Source organism: Bombus huntii, chromosome 16, assembly GCF_024542735.1.
Source record: "Bombus huntii isolate Logan2020A chromosome 16, iyBomHunt1.1, whole genome shotgun sequence".
Classification (NCBI taxonomy): domain Eukaryota; kingdom Metazoa; phylum Arthropoda; class Insecta; order Hymenoptera; family Apidae; genus Bombus; species Bombus huntii.
Genome location: NC_066253.1, coordinates 6,986,244 through 7,005,536, shown reverse-complemented (window position 1 = coordinate 7,005,536; position 19,293 = coordinate 6,986,244). Strand labels below are relative to the sequence as shown.

Below are 19,293 nucleotides of genomic sequence, written 5' to 3'. Positions count from 1 at the left end.
TCGATCTATTAAATATATAACATGTTTTCTTCAAAATGGCTTCCCAAATATTCTAGCAAAGTTCGTTGATTTCTCTTCGCGAAACACTATGTATATATAAATTTCGATATATATATATATTTACATAAAAAGAGAAAATAGAAAAAATGCCTAAAAAGAAGCAAGGAAGGTTGGTGAAGTTATTTTAATAAATAATAATTTTAATAATTTATTTAACTATAACTTTTTAAATTATTATACAGAAGAATATTTTATTACAAAAATTTATATTTTGTCACTTTATAATAATTAAACTGTATGTAACTTAATAAACGTTAGTAACGTTAAAATATTTAAAAAAACGTCCAGGACTTTTATTTGTGAACATAAAGATACAAAATGTGTAATTTATATAATAATACATTAAACGTCAAAAGAGGTTAGGTTATAAAATAAATATTGGAGTTTCATTCTTATCAATGTTGAAATAATAACAGAATAGAAAATTAATATGAAATTCAGTTAAGTCTCTATTAATATAAATGTACTTAAATTAAGTAATAACTATTTCTTCACTATTTTTTTAATATTAGAAGAAGTATTATTCTTTTACATCTTTTTTTTAAATTTAATTCCTTATTTTTAATTTTAATTAAAAAATAATATTTATTTTATATACATATAGAGGTAAAACAAGAAAAGAAAAGAGGGAAGTTAATGAAGACAAGGAAAAGCAGTACTTCGAAGAAATTATTGATATAGATGAAAATACAACAAAAGATTTTGAATTTCTATCAAATGCTCCAATTTCTAAAAATGATGACTTTGTTTTTGAATCAGAAAAAAATTGGGATGTTGATGTTTTCAAATACTCTGACTTTTTTACAATTGATCTAAAAACATTATCTGCAGCAATAGAAGCAATTTCATTTAATGAAAATGTTAATATTGATGCAAAGTATTTTACTGTAAGTTTAATAATGTATCAGACTAATTTAGCTTAATCCTGACTTTTTAAAAAATAAGTAAATATTACTGAAGTGTTATTAACCATTGCAGGATGACCAATTAACAGATATCTACAATACTGTGGAACGAGGTAAAGAAAATTATAATAAAATATTAAGTGACTCAGAAAAGATGATTGTAAATAATACAAAACATGAAGACGAAAATCAGGATTTATTAGAAAATACAGCTGATGATTTAGACTTTTTATTGTCATGTCATAAACCTGTGACTGATCCTTTGATAGTTGTGAAATCTGTATCTCTTTCTTCCAGCTCTGGTATATGTTTATGCATATTTAGAATGAAATACTTTATTTGAAACTGTTACTTTTAAGAGGCTAATGAAATACATATTTGTTACAGATTCAAAAATAACAAATAAATCTAATACGTCAACCAAATCTTTGGACTTAGAAAAGTGGCTAGATTCTATTTTAGATGATTAACTGTGAATAATTTATTATATTGTTATCTCTGCAAAAATTTCAGAAAATCAAGATAAATATTTCTGAATATTTGCATATAAACCAAAACAAAAAATTTATTTTTTTCTGAATAAACATTATTAAATAAGCATTAAATAGCATAACAAATAGATTAATAAAAATTAGAGTATATTCTTTTTTGTGATATATTTCAACCTTTTTTTTACATAGACATTTCAAATTTTATAACAGATATAATTACACAATTTTCTTTTCAACAACATGTTGTATAAATCTGACATATTTTTTATTTTATATTGTTGGATGACTGGATTACTTGTATAAAACATTTATTTGTAAATTATTAATCTTTAAACACACTACCAATATCACTAAATCTAAGGCTAAATCACATTTCTAACTATAATCTCATACAAACAAATACATATCAAGGAGCCATTTTTTTTTAAACAATTCATTGGTAATGTAAGAAATGCATTGTCCAATCCGCTCTGTAGAGTAAAATTTTATTTTAATCACCAAACTGCATATTGAGAAATGCTGTCATTTTATCATAAACTATAAGCATAATTGCACCACCTGGACCTAATCGTAAGATCTTTGGTAACAATCCTTTATACAAGGCTCTAAATCTAAAATAAAAATATTCACAAGCTATGAATATTAAAAAGCATTTCATTGTGTACTTACTGGTTGTTAATCAGATGCAATGAGATTATGCAAATAAAAGAAGAAACACTACATGTATGAAATTATAAAAAATAATATAATTGTATAATAATAAAAAAAAATAATTCAGAATGTCTAGAATAAATATAAGAATCTGAGTTAATAATTTTTTACCCTTCATTTTGATAAACTAAGTAAATAGTTTGCAGAGTACCCTTATACTGGATTGTTCCTTGTGGACCTTGAATACGACTTTTAGCAACATCAAAAGGTATGTTCATACAGGATGCCACCGTCCCAGCTATAAAACCTATAGCAAACTAAAAAATACATGTTCTTTTTTTAATTACATACTGATATTTATAATAAATATATATCCTTTTTCATTACTAAATTAATTATAATTAATATAAATGAAATGCCTTACATTTTAAGGCTGAAATATACCTTCAGAAACAGTTCTGGAACATATTCTTTTTGTTTATTCAGTCGAAGAATCATAGAACGATAAATCCCAAAATAAAAAGCATTGAAAACAGCATTTCTCATTATTGTAGCAGATAAACCTTTATTAAGACCATTTAGTCCAAAACCTTGGTTGTAAAGAATATGTCGAGTAACAGCAATAGTTGATGGACTATCACTGATATGTTTACGATTAGACTGCATTTGTACTTTAACTACTTCAAAAGGATTTATTAAAATTGCCTCTGTTACACCTGTTAAGAATCCAGCACAAAAAAATGCCTAAAAGGCATTATATAATTGTTAAAAATTTACATATTTAGTAACATACTTTAAACATTATGTTATTTCATAATGTACATTACACATTGAAACATTCAGTTATAAAAGGTTTAAATATGTAAACAAGTATGGCTAGTTTACTTAAAAGAATGATACACTACTTATAATAATATAGCTAAGACATTAAGAAACTAATTAATTAATAAAATTAAATAAAAAAGATATATTTGTATCTTATCCAAGTAAGTTGTAATATACCATAATAATCTTATAGCTATAATTATTTTTAAGAAGTAGATCACACTTGTTTGCCTACATATCTCATAAAACTTTCTCTAGACGTTTCTTTTTATTAATAGAAGTACATCAAAAAAATTTTCCAATGGAATACATACCATTGACTGTGACATGTGATTATTAAAAAGCTTCTTGTACTGTTCAAAGGAGAAAAACTAAAAAATTAAAAGACATAGAAAAAATAGATATAATATTCATATAAAATTAGTAATCTTTGAACTAGATTTCATTTTAACAATTTACAATGAAAATAACGAAAAAAGAACTGTTTCATATTACATACTTTCACAGCTCTTTTAGGAGTTTCCATGATAATTGGCGGTAATATACCTTTCCAAAATGCTGCAACTCCCTCATTGTTATACATTTTATTCATACAATCTCTAATTCCTATGATAGAAATATAAATAAAAAAAATGTTTACAACTAATTAAAACAAGACATTAAAATACATATCACAATAAAGTAACAAAAGTAATGCTAAAATAAAAACATATACAAATAAACGATACAATGCCTGTATAGTAAAGAGCATCTTGAGTTCCCATTTTAACTTGCAATTGGAAACGTGTTTTAATAAGATCCATGGGGTGCATTATACAAGCTTCTACAAAACCTGCAGAACCACCTGCACCAATCTGAATGATAGCCTCCTTTATAAGACTTGATTTACGTTGAGTAATTTCTATATGTGCCATTTTGTTTCAGCCTTTTTTCCTAGGTGCTTAATTCATTAACTTTCTTAGCTTTTTATGAAAGAGAAAACATTATAATTTTCTTCTAGAGATTTTTCTTATACTTTATTTTGATATACATATATATTTAAAAAATGATACATATATATACATATGTAATTAATGTTATTCATTTATACAATTGATTCTTATAGTCTTACTTATTTAACATATTAAAAATATCAACCTACTTATGCAATTTAAATATTTTTTCGTGTTGTGTTCTTTTATCTACTTATTAAATATTTTTATTTACTATTAAAAATATTATGAAATATTATGAAATAAATGAAGTTTTAACAAAAATGTTTTGTAAGTAATCAAATTTAAATTAACTACTCTTTCTTATTGATCAAGTTTCATTATCATTGCTACTATATTGCAATTATCTACTTCATAATAAATTTTTTAAGAGAATATTTTTTGAGTATTTAAGTACTCAAGAAGAAATATTTTTTGATATAGAAAGTTTAGTAAAATGATTTGCCAAATTGATCTATGTTATAAATTGCCAAACATAAATAAATAAAAAATATGTTTTTGGTAAACACATGCTTGTTTTAATTTTTATAAAAATATTTGGTTAATAAAAAACATATTATTTAGAACAATTTTTTTTAACAAAAATGAATTTTTTTCATGCAAAAGAAAAAATGTTGTTACAACACTAACGAAGAAAATGAGATAATTACATCTTTAATATACGGTTTTACAATGACTATAACAAACTTATACTAAACCAAAGTACAGAAAATTATAAGAGCATGATAAGGCAATATCTTGTCACTCTCTTGAACAATATTACGTAATTACAATCTTTAAGTTAATTGTAAGTTAAGTCAGAATCTTAAAGCTGAAATGATTCGTTTTCAAATGCATTGCTATATGCGTCACTTTTAAGTTAAAATTATGTATAAAATATTTAGTCAAAAACATTCTTTACTTTTCTGTGTATAATTTTAGAAATTTATCATACAGCTGAATTTATGTCAGTTATATGAATGTACATTACGTATTTTCAAAATTATTTATTTTGAATTAAAATCGTCGATTTAAAACTAATCATCGAAAGTATTTATTAACCATTCAAAAAAAAAAAAAAAAAAATCGGTTAATAGATAAATGTAAATATTTATAACAAATATTATTTAACACAATTTATATATCACAGTCAAAAGAATAATTAATAATTCATCATTTATTAATTGGTATTGGTATAATATTAAAGTAGAAAATATTGTTTAATTTACTTAAACACATTACATGCATTACAATTACAAATATATTCTTGACCATACAAATAATTTGATTTCTTAAACTAGCAGGAAGGAAAACTAGTTTATAAATATACTAGTTTCTTTGTTCAATCAAGGATATTAAAATTGTGCAGCACTTCTCATACATTTTTCTTTTATTTTTCTCACATTTATATTAGAATATCTAAATATACATTATGATTTTTATAATCGAAGACTTAATTTTAATGTAGATATTTTTCATTATACCACTTTATGCAATAATATAAAAATTCTATATCTTTTACATCCAAATAAGTAATGATAACTCTTATAATTAAAAGATAGAATTAAAGGATTTTATAAGTAAAAGATTAAGAAGAATAATTAAAGAATTCTAAATATTTTTAAAGTATATAACATTTATTTTCTAATATATTTCAAAAATATTGAACTGAAATTGAAGCTGAAAATATTACAAGGGATATGATTTTCTATTTTATACTGGATAAATGTAGATACTCTATGTTTTGGAAAAAATCAACAGAATAATAGTACATACTATATATATAGCATTAATGGTGGTACTACTACTAATACTAGTATCTTCAAAAGTATAACTAAGCAATATAAAATATAAAACACCTAACAACACATAAAACAACTTGATCTTTAATCATGCAGTCTGCTAACTTTTGTATATTCTATATACTCTAGTTACTGCAGACTTAAAAAAGAGTATGTTTTCTACACACAATAGTTTTTATAGAAAATTTACGAAATATTTTTTCAAAAGATGTTATAAAATTTTGATTAATTAAAACAAAGCTATTGTATACAATAAAGAATTTTGTACACTAAACAATTGAATATTTCCATCTAATAAATTTAGTGCTTTACTTTTTCATTTGACTTGATTTTTCAATCGAATATTTTTATTTTGGGATCAAACAAACACTTCGTTGCTTTGTTACACTTTGTTATATTAAAACATTCCAATTAATCCTTTTCTTAGCCACAAAAATACAAGGAATGTTAATTACTGTTATCATTGTTATTTACAAAAAATATAAATTTAGAACAACCAATGAATTAATTATATATTAATGTTTTAAAGCACGATAGTATAATTAGATCGCTGTTAGTTTTTAATCGCATCCATCGTGCCAAGATATTCTGATTGGGTAAGTTAATTGTATATATAGATACTTTTATCAGTTGTTGAAATAGCCTCGGATAATAATGAATTCTTTATTCACCTTCGTGATATTCCGTTTCGTTTAAGTAAACCGTACTTGCAGCCTTGAATTATTATCGCTACCATTTTGTAGTTACAGTAGTTCCTTGTTGATTGACGGTCAGCTTAATTAGTTTTTGAGGGAAATAATATGGGAAATATAGGAATCGCTCACAAGATGAATGCAAATTGGATACAAATATTAAACATACTTGTCTATGGGGCACTGTGTTTTAGCCAGTAGCCTACTTCACGAAGCTACTTGCAAACATCGGTGGGGATAAAGATAGTCAATAAACAAAGTAAAATTCTGGCCAGTTAACGCGGCACCACCACTACTTCTCTGTGGCATTACTTCTGCCGTTCTGCCTATCATCGTAATGTCATATCATAGTCGATAGTAGTATATACTACTGACTGCTGACAATCAAATACCTAGTCACGAAACGTCACGCTGAACGAAACGCTGAATCTTTTTTTATTTCTGTTATATTTTAATTTCTATACGGACGAAATTTCAATAATATGGACATTAGGCATAGAAAGGTTTGTTTCCAGCATTTTCTTCTTAGTAAAATTCGTATAGGGTATTTAAATAGGATTTTCTTTTTCTCATCGATTGTATATGTATTTCGTATTATCGTTTAAATTTGAAAAATGGATTGTAATATAACCTAAATTCAAAGCAAATATACTTTTACATGTATATGAAAGTGTAAGTTATTAGTGACAATGCGTTTACAATAATTTAAATGGTGTAGATAATTTTGTAGATATAGATTAATATATCTTTTCTTTAATTAAGAAAGATTTGTTCTAATTCAAACAATTGTATGACGAAACACTTACAAAATAATTGATGAAGTAATGTCAATTAATAATCGAGAGTTCAGTTACGTAACTTTTGAAGTAAAATTCCATAAATGTAAAACATTTTACCATTTTGTGAAAACTTCTAACTTTATAACACATATATGTTTGTTGATGTTACAAAAGTCTGCAAATTTTTACAAATTATTGAGTAATTTCATATCAAGTTATGATTAATTTTGAACTGTAATACAAAAATCAAAGCGATTGCAGAGAATTTCATCATGTTGGTATTATATCAGTATAGTTTATGTTTCTTCATTGTTTATGACATTATAGAGTTTATTTCAAATTAATTTTTATCCCGAGTTTCTTAAAGTTTCAATAAAATAAAAATACGTTTTATCTAATTAATATTTTTATTCATAAAACGAAAGAATGTATATCTTTGTAATGCTTTTTATATTTAAAAGAATAAAAATATCTCTAGTATTCAAAATTAATTATAATTTATATATACACACTTCTAAATTAATCATGAATTAGTATATAGTAGTAATATATTTGTATTAAATCTCGCAAAATTTTCCGCAAGAAATGTTCTAATATTAGTAATGTTTTTTATTTAGCCTTAAGTTGTGAATGTATTAAATAAATACATGGATTTTCTAGTAAATCAGAAATCTGTGGTTTTAAATATTAATATTTAATAGAATGTCTTTTTTATATTCTACTCTATTTTTCCACTATGCAGCATACATAAAATTTTGGAAGTTCCGTATATAGCGAGTATATGATGCTTTTATTTTCTTCAACTATTTCTCCATATAAAGAAACCAAAACTACCTTCGTTGCCTACATCAGCTACTTGAATTGCATTTTAGATGCGATATATTCCAGTGAGTTTAAAATTCCTTGCAATTTTGTTTATTTAATTGTATATTGTAAACATTATCGATATGAAAATTATTAAATTTGAGGTTATCGAATCTTCTAATTTCATAATTATAAAAGTGTCATTGATGTCAACAGCTTTAAATATATTTACTTGTATTCTGTATTCTGACCGAAATAAAAATGTTTTTGCATGTTTAAATTTTTTTATTTTGCATTTTTCTTGTTATAAAATGGTATAATAAAAATATTTAAACTCACTTTATAAGCTAAATCATGTTTTATGCCAATTAGGAATAAGAGTCCTCATGAGAAGTAATCTTTATATACTTGAAATCAATATATTTATATTTCTACAATAATGTTAATGTTTTTTTTAAATCATCGACTTTCATATGTTTTCAGTGGCAAAGATATAGGTGATTCTTCAATTTGTTGATCAGTTTAAACATTGCAATTACCTTCACAAATTTTCCTTTTAAAAATCCTTATAAAATTTTGTGTCTTTTTGTAGTTGAGATATAAGCAATTAATTTAGAAAAATCCTCAACAAAATTCTAATTCTAAATGAAAACAAACTGTATGTAGTATAAAATGTTTCATTGGTTATATATTTGTTTAATGTATATCTAAAATAAATTCATATTGCATTTTCAGTTAAGAACAGAAAATGAAGGTATTATTGAAGCAGATCACAAACCTCGAATTAAGAAGGGTCATCCAGGCAAAAAATATTTTGTCATTATTGCCTTATTGGGAATTCTCTTCCTAGGATACATAGCAATAGCGTATGTTTTATAATATAATATAATAGTTAGGACAATTTAATAAATATTAATATTTTTAAAAATTATTATTATTTTTCTATTGTTTTGTAGTTTAATTGAGCAAAAAGTGATTTTTCATAAAAAATTAAGTAAAATATATTTTTTAAAATAGTAATCAAATAATAATAATTTGAACAATTTCACTTTGTTTTTTCAGATATGACTTAAAGCCAGTACGTCTTGGGAGTAAGGCAATTGATACATTGGCTTTTTCCTTTAATCTACAAAAACCATTTTATGTCGTAGTAATTGATGCAGGCTCCACTGGTAGCCGTGCTCTGGCCTTTAGTTTCCATGAATCGATTCTTGGTGGCAATTTGGTTTTGGATGGTGAACTCTATACAGAAACAAAACCAGGCGTTAGTGCTTATGCTGAAAAACCTAAAGATGCGGCAAAATCTCTGACTGTATTATTAGATAAGGTGAAGGAAGTTGTTCCACAAGTAGAATGGCAACATACACCTCTCAACATGAAAGCTACAGCTGGTTTGAGACTTCTTCCTGGACATAAGGCTCAAGAAATACTCCAAGAATGCAGGAAAATGTTTGAAGAAAGTGGTTTCCAGGTATGTGCCTAATATTTATGAAACTAATAATGCATAATAAAATTTTTAAAGATGTCTTCTATACACACAATTTGTTTTATGTTTAGATAATTACTTTTCGTTTTGACTTAAAATTTTCTAAGGATTTCAGCATGTCTTAGATCGCTTTAATTAGCATATTAAATGATTTTTATGTTTATGATCTTAAAAAATAGAGATATATAAAATGTAGTAGATTCTGGACACATTACATAAAAGAGGAAGTTATTTAGTATGCTAATTTAAAATTGCTTTTAATATCTAACAATTAATTAGAGTTATATATGTTTTCAAAATCCTTACATTTTCACTTTGTTGTAGTTTCTTTGTTTTAAATGTATTTTTCTCAGTGATAAAATATTCTTGTATTGTCTTCAGTAGGATTGCACACATATTTCTTCCAGAGGATGAAACTAGGTGGTGTATGTAATAGATCAGTATACAGCATGAATATCATATTAGAGAAATTAGATGCTTGATTTGTATAAAGCTTAAAAATAATATGCAAAATAGCAAATACAAAATTATAACATTTTTGTACACAACATTTTTTAAAAGTATTATTTAATTATTTCATAAAATAATCTTCCATACTTATATATTAGATATGTGTTTATATATATACACGTATTTTTTACTTTAAAAATTTAAAGACTGTATATATAACAATAGTTGACTGTAAAATAAAAAGATGCTTCTTTGCTATTTAAGTTTTAACATTAAAATAGGCGTTCATTGTTTATTCTATGTGTATTTTAGATTTCTAAAAATTCGATTTCTATAATGGATGGAACAGACGAAGGAATATTTTCTTGGTTCACCGTAAATTTTCTATTGGAACGTTTTAATACGCACAATCCTGGTAGCACAGTTGCTGCATTAGATCTTGGTGGAGGTTCTACACAAGTGACTTTTTCACCTAATTCTATACAGGTATAATGAAATAAATATAATTTTAATATTTTAAAATGTGGAATAATGAATAAGAACATAATTAAAATAATCATGATATAGTATTTGATCAAAGATATCAAATATATTCAATTAGAATCATATGAACAATCATTTCATATGAAAACAAAATAAAAAATGTATTTGATAAAAATTGTAATAGTATTATATTTATATATAGATATATTACTTATAACATTGATTTATTTATAGGATTTTTAACTTTATGTACTTAAAAAATGATGACTTAAATACGAATTTTTACTTTTTTACATAACTAGAATTTAGCTTAGGATTTATTTATTGCACAAAATGCAACTGTTTTTATTAATGATAAAAGAACACATTTTTAATTTATTTAAAACATATTTAAAATTTGTTCAGGAAAAAGGACTTAATGGACATACATATTCTGTCAATATCTTCAGCCATAACATGAGTGTTTACACACACAGCTACTTGGGTATGGGTCTTATGGCAGCAAGGAAAGAGATTCTGACAAATGGAATGAACTTGGATAGTGTAAACCCAAAAGATACAATAGAAGTACGATCAGAATGTGTAAATCCCATAGTTTCGACGGAATGGAGTTATGGCGGATTTAATTATATTATTAAAGGACCCGTGAATGCAACTCATAAACTAGTCAAAACACAAAACTTTGCTGGTGGAGAAGTGGACAGGCCAATTGTCAATTTTCCAGAATGCTCAAAAATTATTGAAAAATATGTTAGCAAGATAAAAAATAAACCAGAAGGTTTAAAAGATCATGAGATTTACGCGTTTTCTTATTACTTCGATCGCGCCACTGAGGTAAATTTTTAAATTTGAAGAAAAATGATAAGCTTTATAGAAAATACAAATAGATGTATAGTTTTATCAATATTTCAGGTTGGTCTAGTTGACCCCTTTTCTGGTGGAGTTATTCAAGTAAATGCTTTTCAAAAACAAGCAAGGGATGCCTGCGATTATCCAAATACTGATCAACCTTTCATTTGTCTTGATTTGACATTTATCTATGTTCTCCTCCGTGATGGATTTGGTCTGGAACCTAATACGAAACTTTATGTAAGAATATAAATACATTTCTATACTACATTTTATATATTTTTATTTCAGATATAATTTTTTTATTTGAAACGAACTATTAAAACTTAATTATTATAAATTATTGAAGTAATATTTAATCTAATGCTTTTTATTTTGTTCTTTTATCAGCTTTATAAGAAGATCAATGGACATGAATTAAGTTGGGCTCTCGGCGCCGCCTTCAACATAATCCAAAATGGTTTTTAACGTATTCAAAATATAGGCGAAGGAATTGCAAATATTTTTACACAAAATTGAAGAAATTGTTTAAGTTTACAATGTATGTAAACATTTGATTTAGATAGAAAATATCAATCTATTTACACGTTTTTTATTCTTATTATAACATGTTCAGTTACTCGAATTTGGATATCCTAGTGATATGCTTATACCAGTGTTGTGTATAATGTTTTGTTATTTGTTTAAACATTCTATTTCAAGCAATTGCAGTATTAACTAAAAAATTAATATGTTAATTAAAGTAAGTCAGAGATTCTTAAGATTTGTTCATATCTTAATAATTTTAGAAAGTGAAGTGACTTAATGCATATGTATGCATATATACATAGATTGTTGGAAGTTTTGTGGAATTAATTATCTTTTCTGTTATACGTCATAATATATATACATATTTTCTTAGGAATTTCTGACATAAATATTAAATTGATTTCTTCTAGCACAATCTTTTACAGTGGCATAATAGATTACATTATTTTTTAAACTGCTCAAATTACATCTTATTTTTTAAAAGGACTGTTTAGTGTTTTAAGCAAAATAGAGAAACTATAAAAGGGAATAAGGATTTTTTCAAAAAATAGAAATCCTTAATTATCGCATATTAGCGAATAAGATTCTTGCAGTGACCAAGCATATTGTGTGTTCAAAAAAGACAATTTTTATTCCAACAAGTGCATTAATCAGATTACTGCACAATTAGTAATTGTACAAAAATATAATGCTTTAACAAAATATTACAATTTTGGATTGTTCAACGAATATTTGTCTCTATGCATTTGTAAAATGGTTATTAGATTTTAAATATTTAATCTTTATATTAAAATGTCATTGAAGAATAACAATGTGGTATATTTTTATTACCGAGAAATTTTTTATTTCGGCAATAATGGCTAAACTGAAGAACATCACACCCAAAAAAAGATGACAATAGACTATATATATATGCTTTTTGCGATTGTCCATTTTAATCAACGCTTGGCTGTGGAGATACATTCGGCTGCTTTCAGCTATAGTCGACACTCGTACCGCGGAGATATTATATCAAATACAAATATTATATCACAATTCAAGAATAAACAAATTAGAATTAAAAGTTTTATCATTATACAAATTAGTCTACATTCTATACAATGGAAACTGCTTGATGGATAATGGAAATTGTTTCTGTAAGTATTATCATTATCGTAATACAAAAGAACAAGTTTTACAATACATCTACATACATAGGTCTTCATTTCGTTATCGGATACGGTAATATCACATATTATACGATATAATCAAAGCAATTAAGCGGAACCATATAACTTATTATGAAATTAAATTAGTTATAACCTACACAAAGAATGCAATCCTAATCTTAATGCAATTGCATTCAAACCACATTTCTGGTTTTTTCGAATCATTGGTTAATAATAATATCCTTTTGCACAATTTTATTTAGAAATATTACATGATTTAACAACACCGTTGTGCAATAAATAACGATCATGTTGCTGGTAACCACGAAATCGATAAGAATGATTAAACATGAGAGAGCATGGGATAACTTGATACAACGCGTGTGTGTATGCGAATAGTGAAACAAGGAAGAAGACCTAATTGAGTGAAAGCTAAGGTCAAAAGGCCAATAAACGTTCTCGGACGAGCCGATAAGCTGCATAATAGCAAAATACCAATTGCATTTCTCTACTTTTCTCTTTCTTATTCGATATCTATGATATCACGCTACCTGTACAATCAATCAGGGACATGGATTGATTTTCAATCGTAGAAGTACTTCAGGTTTGCTAAGTTACATGAATTTAAGTCTTTTTATTTCAAGGGATATTCAATGGAAAATGACATTGACGAAAATGGTAAAATATGCGTGTAAAATGTTAATTATAATTGAAATTATAGAAAAAGAACATAATATGTCTTTGATGGGAGGGTATAAGAGAAAAGTCTTTGTAATTAAATATTTATCAGATAAAAATAGCTACTAATTAAGCTTGACATATCTGACAGGAAAATTCAATAAATGGGCTCGATAATTATTGTCCATTGTTTGAAATATTAATCGTAAAATGCGTGACTTTCAATGTATCATTTTCAATGATTCTTTAATCTAATTTGACATAGTTTCCATGTTTCATGTTTGTTTCATCATTATAATTAGCGTTAGTATCTCACAATTGAATTTCGATCTATTTAATGACCAAACACCGAAGAAAGTATAAGAGAGTGATTTTTCTCGATTTCTATAATCTCTTTTTAATTATTTGAGAGATATAATAGAATATTGGAAAGTGTAGTATCCGCTAAAGTTCATGCTATTGTTAATTACATTTAAGTTTCCCTGTGTAATTTTTTGTTGTATCAATCAACTTTATTAGAAAAACAGAAATGTTTTAAATTAATATCCTACCGTGTTTTCGTTAAAAATTAAGTATTAAAACAATAATATTAAATAATAAAATGAAATATTATTGCTGATACGATTCGTACGTTTAAAATGATCAATCGATGGTGATGACGTTGCGTATTACTTACGGTTACTCCCCACGCGGGTTGTGCGTATTTCAAAACGAGATGAGTGCAAGACGAGGTCATGGAATGTGCAGTACTTATATATCTGTTAGAAGCAATTCCAACTGTCTAGAATTTTCTTCGTCAATCTCGACACGTAGATTTTGCGAAATTTCGAGAGGAACAAGCGCATTAGAAATGGAACATCGAGCTTGATGTATGATTCAGTTCAATGAAGAAAAACTAGAAGAGGAAGTAATGGCCGTCTAAGATGTATGAGATTTAAATACATACGTATGATGGGATCATTATTCAATGATAATCGACTATAATCTTTTTATTGTGAAATTAGTTATAACGATTTCTATTTTTCGAATTCAATTCTGGCATTCGATTCGCTTAACTGTAAATTGTACTACTTTTTGGTGGTTTCGCAAATTGATAATAGATGAGAGCATGCGGTTATTTTTAGATAAAATTTACGTTTTTATGTTCCAGATCGAGCATACGAACTTTCATAAATCTAAGTTTCAGGTCACGTTGTCGTTTCTATTGAAATGGCGTTATTATCTAAGTTCCTATCTAAATTCGCTCAGTTTGTTTTTTCAATTCTGGCTTCTTTCATAAACAAATTTTTGATTCTTTTCTCTGTTTCCTTCAATAATATGCATTAAAATCACCACAATGCTAACTTTCTATTGCCTTTAATTGATCTGTTACAAAATTATGATAAAATATTGGTAATAATTATGTTCTTATATTAATTATACATAAAATTACATGAATAATATAATAACGATACAGAAAAGTACTATTTTTATTAATGATATAAAAATGCTACTTTAATTAATACAAACCTTTATTGACACCTAACTGAAGCTCTTTAAATCGTAATTAAATAACAATTAAATAATTAATAACAATAAAGTTCAATACCCCCCAAAAAAAAAGAAAAGAAAAGAGAAAGGGAAAGAAACATTGTCAGTGACAAAGTCCAAGAAAACAGATAAGGAAGATCTCAATCAATAGAATACAAACTCCAACTTGTTAAAAACACCAAATTGATGAACGTATGTCTCACCAAATTAAATCATCACTTTCAAAAACAATCAGATTCTAAACTATTCTATACTAAATCAAACTATTAAAAAGGAAGATCTATATAGTATTAAAAAGGAAATAAAAAATAGGAGAATTAACATCAAAAGAAATAAGAATAGGAGAAAAAGGATAACAAGCGACATGAACCGAGGGGAAAGCGGAATGCGTTAACGTCGTGAAAGGAAGAAGGAGGAAACGAAAGCGAGCTCTCTCTCACGTTCTTACGCAGCTGAGAAGATGCTCTCGTAAGAAATCTTACCTGTGAAACACTGGAAAACTATCGAGAAAGAGATAGGGGTGGGGAACAGAGGAGAGCAACGTCTATCAAAAGGCAACTTTCACATGGTCACCACGCGAAGCCCCTTTTCGGCTTCCTGGAACATCACGGGATTAAAAGTATCGTTGCTATACTGCGAAAAGAGAGGCACCAACACAAGCAATTTACCTGAAAGGTCATTCCTCGACCTCCTTTGAAAAAATCGGAACGAATTTCGATCTAACCTCTTTGTCTTTCCTTCTCCTTATTCTCGCTTCTTCTTTTATAGAGAGGTTCAGTTACCTCAGCGGTCAGGTAGATCTCTGATTTACCCTTGATTCCTTTTCCTTGTTGCTATACAGGGTGTCCTAGCAATCGTCGTACAATCGGGAATAGGGTGATTTTACATAAAAGAAGCGCGAATAATAACAAGTAATAACAAAATACAGAACAAAATTTTTTCCGACAATGCTTCGTTCTTGAGAAAATCGTGTTTAAAAATAATAAAATAAAATGAGTAATGGTTTAAGAATTGGTATATATTGCAATAAAAGTCTTGATATAGGACGAATGCTTTCCTCAGAAACCACTTCTTTCAAGGAAACCATTTTCTTTAAGGATACCTTATATTCAGGTTAGACAGTATTTTGAAATAGAAAGTGAGTACTGCAATGAGTAATACTTAAAAAAAAGCTACTGAAGTGAAATTCCCAACTAAATATTGTACTAACTTGTGAGTAACTGTACACTTGAAGGTAATTATCTTAATAAAAACAGTTTTCGAAACTAATGACGTCATAAGTGTCGAAACCTGGATAGGCCAAGAAAGTAATTTATATATATATATATATATAAGTATTATTAATACGAAATGTGTATAATTATCTCCATTTTTGATTAATAATTAATCTCACATCCAGAAAAAGGAGCAACTTCGCTGATTACTTTTAATATCTCAATTATAAACTAATTGTTACATTGTCTTCTCATAATATAGCCTTCGATCACTTAACTCATTTTGCATCGAAAGTAGACAAATTTCAATCGTCGACTTTCTTCTACAGTGCTCATATTACATGGTCAAAGGTTCAATGCAGTGGTTAATAATGGTACCTCTCGGTGTTTCAAGATTTATCGTTGCACAGTTGCACTTTCTCTTTCTCAAAGACCGTTAAAACCATCAATTACACACACCCTTGGCCAGCTAACTCGAAGAGGAAAAAAAGCAGGTTAAACAGCAGCGCTATCAAATATAGTAGCCGACTTAGAAAAAACAAGCCGCGGAAAAGATCGATCGTCCATGTAAGAGGAAGGCATCGATTTCCGCGTCTTCTTCGGGAAAGGCGTCGTGACGCAAGCCGGCGAAACTTTCACTATTCTTAAACAACCACTAATCAAGATGAAGACGACTACCAGGTAGGTACGTTGCTTTCCTCTCCTTTCTTCCCTTCTTCTGTCACTGAAAAACCGTACTCGATGAACGTCCTCCAGGTCAAGTCTTCTTGACGAACCTTTGCCGAGTTAGGTTTCGTAAAAAAAATCACTACTGGTGGTTGAACACTTCATCGATTGATAAAATCGCGATATTTGGCAAATAGTCATATTTTTTGCGAATTTTTAAGGTTATGATTGAATGATTTTGTGAACTTTTAGGAAGAATTAGTTCTTTATGTATACATTTTTGCTTAAATTTTGAGATAAATTAATTTCGTTTTAAAAAATAATTTATTTATATATTATTTTCCATTTTTCTATTTAATAATTAATGATTGTTATCTGGTATCTGTTATGTATGTAAGACAATATTAAAACATAATTATATACATAGTTATAATCATTCGAGTTACGTGCTATATGAAGTACGTCTGACTAAAATACAAATTCCACAGTCTATTTAGAGAGTTGATATTTATTCAGTCAACAATGAATTTCTTACGTCTTTCTTATATCGAAACGTTAATCACTTCAAGGCTAATACAGAGTGTCACTACTTTATTTAACTACAGATATTAGACAACTTAATTTATATAATTTAATGAAAGTCTTATTAGTCTTTGTTCAGATTATATATCGAATATAATTTAATTAAAAAAATAATTTATATAAAAATGCGAAAGAAGTTAAATTTAACGTTGTAAAAAATATTTATTAGATTATGGATAGTAAGTTGACTAATATATGTACATATTTCTAGTATGATGGATTTGTGAGGTTACGTATATCAAAACATTTCTTTCTTTTAACAAGTTTCAGTATATATACATACATGTATCTTGATCTCTAATGCAATCAATCATTTTATAACATGTGTAATCACATAATGATATTTGTGTTTATACTGAAACATCTAAATATCTCTAAGAGGATTAATTTATACGTGCTTATACATATACATTTAGAAAGACGACGCACTTCCGTGTAATCAATCACTATTAAGATTCATTGGTTTATATAAATCCTTAATTTCCATATTTCATATTTTTATGTGATTCATAATAATAAGGTTAATTATTCGGAACGTTGAAAGTTTGAATACGGTTGATATAAATCTTTCGACGTGACGCGCGCACATGATGCAATAGTGACGCGTTCATGCGAATAAGCCGCGTTGGTGGACCACAGAGCACTTGGTTTCCCACACAGGGTGGCGTGGGCCAGAACTCTTCTTAGCTTGTATAATGTTTTAGACGAAGAATCATTGCACAATACTCCGTTTATACTTTGTACGTTTTACCTCATCACACACAGGATTGAATGATACGAAACTGCGTGCTAGGATAGTTTCTCTTTATTTACGTGAACATGTTACTTCTAGATTCGAGTGGAAATTATTTACCATATGATTAACGTAATTGTGTATTTTGTTTAGCAAATGTATAGAAGCATTTTCGAAATGTTGATTTCAAGATATCTTTTATCTGGCTAAGAGTGCGAATAAAAATGATTTAACGTGTTTTCTACCTAATTCACAGAATATGATGTCATTTATGTTGAAACTAATTTCTAGGTACCATATCATAATTAATGGTTTTTCGATATTTTTTTTTTAATATTTGTTTATTTTCTTCTGTTATTGTTTACGTTATTGTTATTAGCATGTTAATGTTACTAATGTCGATAAGGAGATTTTATAAATATTTCTCAGTAAAATTAAAGTTTAAATTTTATCTTATGCGAAATAAGAATCTCAGGGTCTAACATTCACAGCGTTTACCAATCAGCACTACTGTTGAATGCGGTCAGTTCTTGCAATATTTTAATGACTTTGTGCCAATTTAGACTTTCGTTACACGTGTTCCTGAGAATACGGAGAAATTAAAGTGAAACGTGATTTCATGCAGCTAAATTTTCGATTGCATTATTCTCATTCTGTAATTATTCCCATAATGATGACCTTGTATTATAGAGCGCCCTAGTATATAGCAATATATACATATAATGAATGTTAAAATGACTTTTACACTTATAAAAATAGAAATTAGCTTGCTGCGTCTGGATTAGTATCTTTTTTTCATTTCTATTTTAAAATTACCTCTGGATGTCTCTTTTGTTTAAAAATTGTTTAATTTAATTCTACATTTATATATATACACATAAATTTTTTTTTACTATTTTCTTAATTTTCCCTTCTAGGTTCATACAGAGTTTTTCTATTATTTGTAAAGATTTGAAATTCACTTTA

General features: G+C 27.0%; 3 protein-coding genes across 10 annotated transcripts; 2 read left to right on the top strand and 1 right to left on the bottom strand.

Annotated features, from left to right (window-relative positions):
• Positions 1 to 8: 8 nt before the first annotated feature.
• Positions 9 to 1,606, top strand: LOC126874258 (uncharacterized). Its single transcript, XM_050636052.1, has 4 exons — positions 9 to 169; positions 665 to 947; positions 1,039 to 1,267; positions 1,353 to 1,606. The coding sequence occupies exons 1-4, from the start codon at positions 147 to 149 to the stop codon at positions 1,433 to 1,435; spliced, it is 618 nt and encodes a 205-aa protein (XP_050492009.1). The 5' UTR covers positions 9 to 146; the 3' UTR covers positions 1,436 to 1,606.
• LOC126874253 (mitochondrial 2-oxodicarboxylate carrier-like) lies at positions 1,583 to 6,733 on the bottom strand. 6 transcript variants are annotated; one of them, XM_050636039.1, is made up of 8 exons: positions 6,567 to 6,731; positions 6,377 to 6,479; positions 3,666 to 3,894; positions 3,432 to 3,538; positions 3,247 to 3,303; positions 2,552 to 2,851; positions 2,279 to 2,424; positions 1,583 to 2,067 (listed from the first exon to the last, which is right to left on the bottom strand). In XM_050636039.1, the coding sequence occupies exons 3-8, from the start codon at positions 3,844 to 3,846 to the stop codon at positions 1,947 to 1,949; spliced, it is 912 nt and encodes a 303-aa protein (XP_050491996.1). In that variant the 5' UTR covers positions 3,847 to 3,894; positions 6,377 to 6,479; positions 6,567 to 6,731; the 3' UTR covers positions 1,583 to 1,946. The 6 variants fall into 6 exon arrangements, with proteins under 6 accessions (XP_050491996.1, XP_050491998.1, XP_050491997.1 ...); XM_050636041.1 differs by having other exon boundaries at positions 3,666 to 3,872; XM_050636040.1 differs by having other exon boundaries at positions 3,666 to 3,872; positions 6,327 to 6,733.
• A 2-nt stretch (positions 6,734 to 6,735) lies between these two features.
• On the top strand, positions 6,736 to 11,849 carry LOC126874245 (ectonucleoside triphosphate diphosphohydrolase 5). 3 transcript variants are annotated; one of them, XM_050636023.1, is made up of 8 exons: positions 6,766 to 6,900; positions 7,919 to 8,063; positions 8,716 to 8,846; positions 9,043 to 9,451; positions 10,229 to 10,402; positions 10,805 to 11,233; positions 11,312 to 11,488; positions 11,639 to 11,849. In XM_050636023.1, the coding sequence occupies exons 2-8, from the start codon at positions 8,049 to 8,051 to the stop codon at positions 11,714 to 11,716; spliced, it is 1,413 nt and encodes a 470-aa protein (XP_050491980.1). In that variant the 5' UTR covers positions 6,766 to 6,900; positions 7,919 to 8,048; the 3' UTR covers positions 11,717 to 11,849. The 3 variants fall into 3 exon arrangements, with proteins under 3 accessions (XP_050491979.1, XP_050491980.1, XP_050491981.1); XM_050636022.1 differs by lacking the exon at positions 7,919 to 8,063 and having other exon boundaries at positions 6,736 to 6,900; XM_050636024.1 differs by lacking the exons at positions 6,766 to 6,900; positions 7,919 to 8,063; positions 8,716 to 8,846 and adding an exon at positions 9,851 to 9,891 and having other exon boundaries at positions 9,313 to 9,451.
• Positions 11,850 to 19,293: the final 7,444 nt, after the last annotated feature.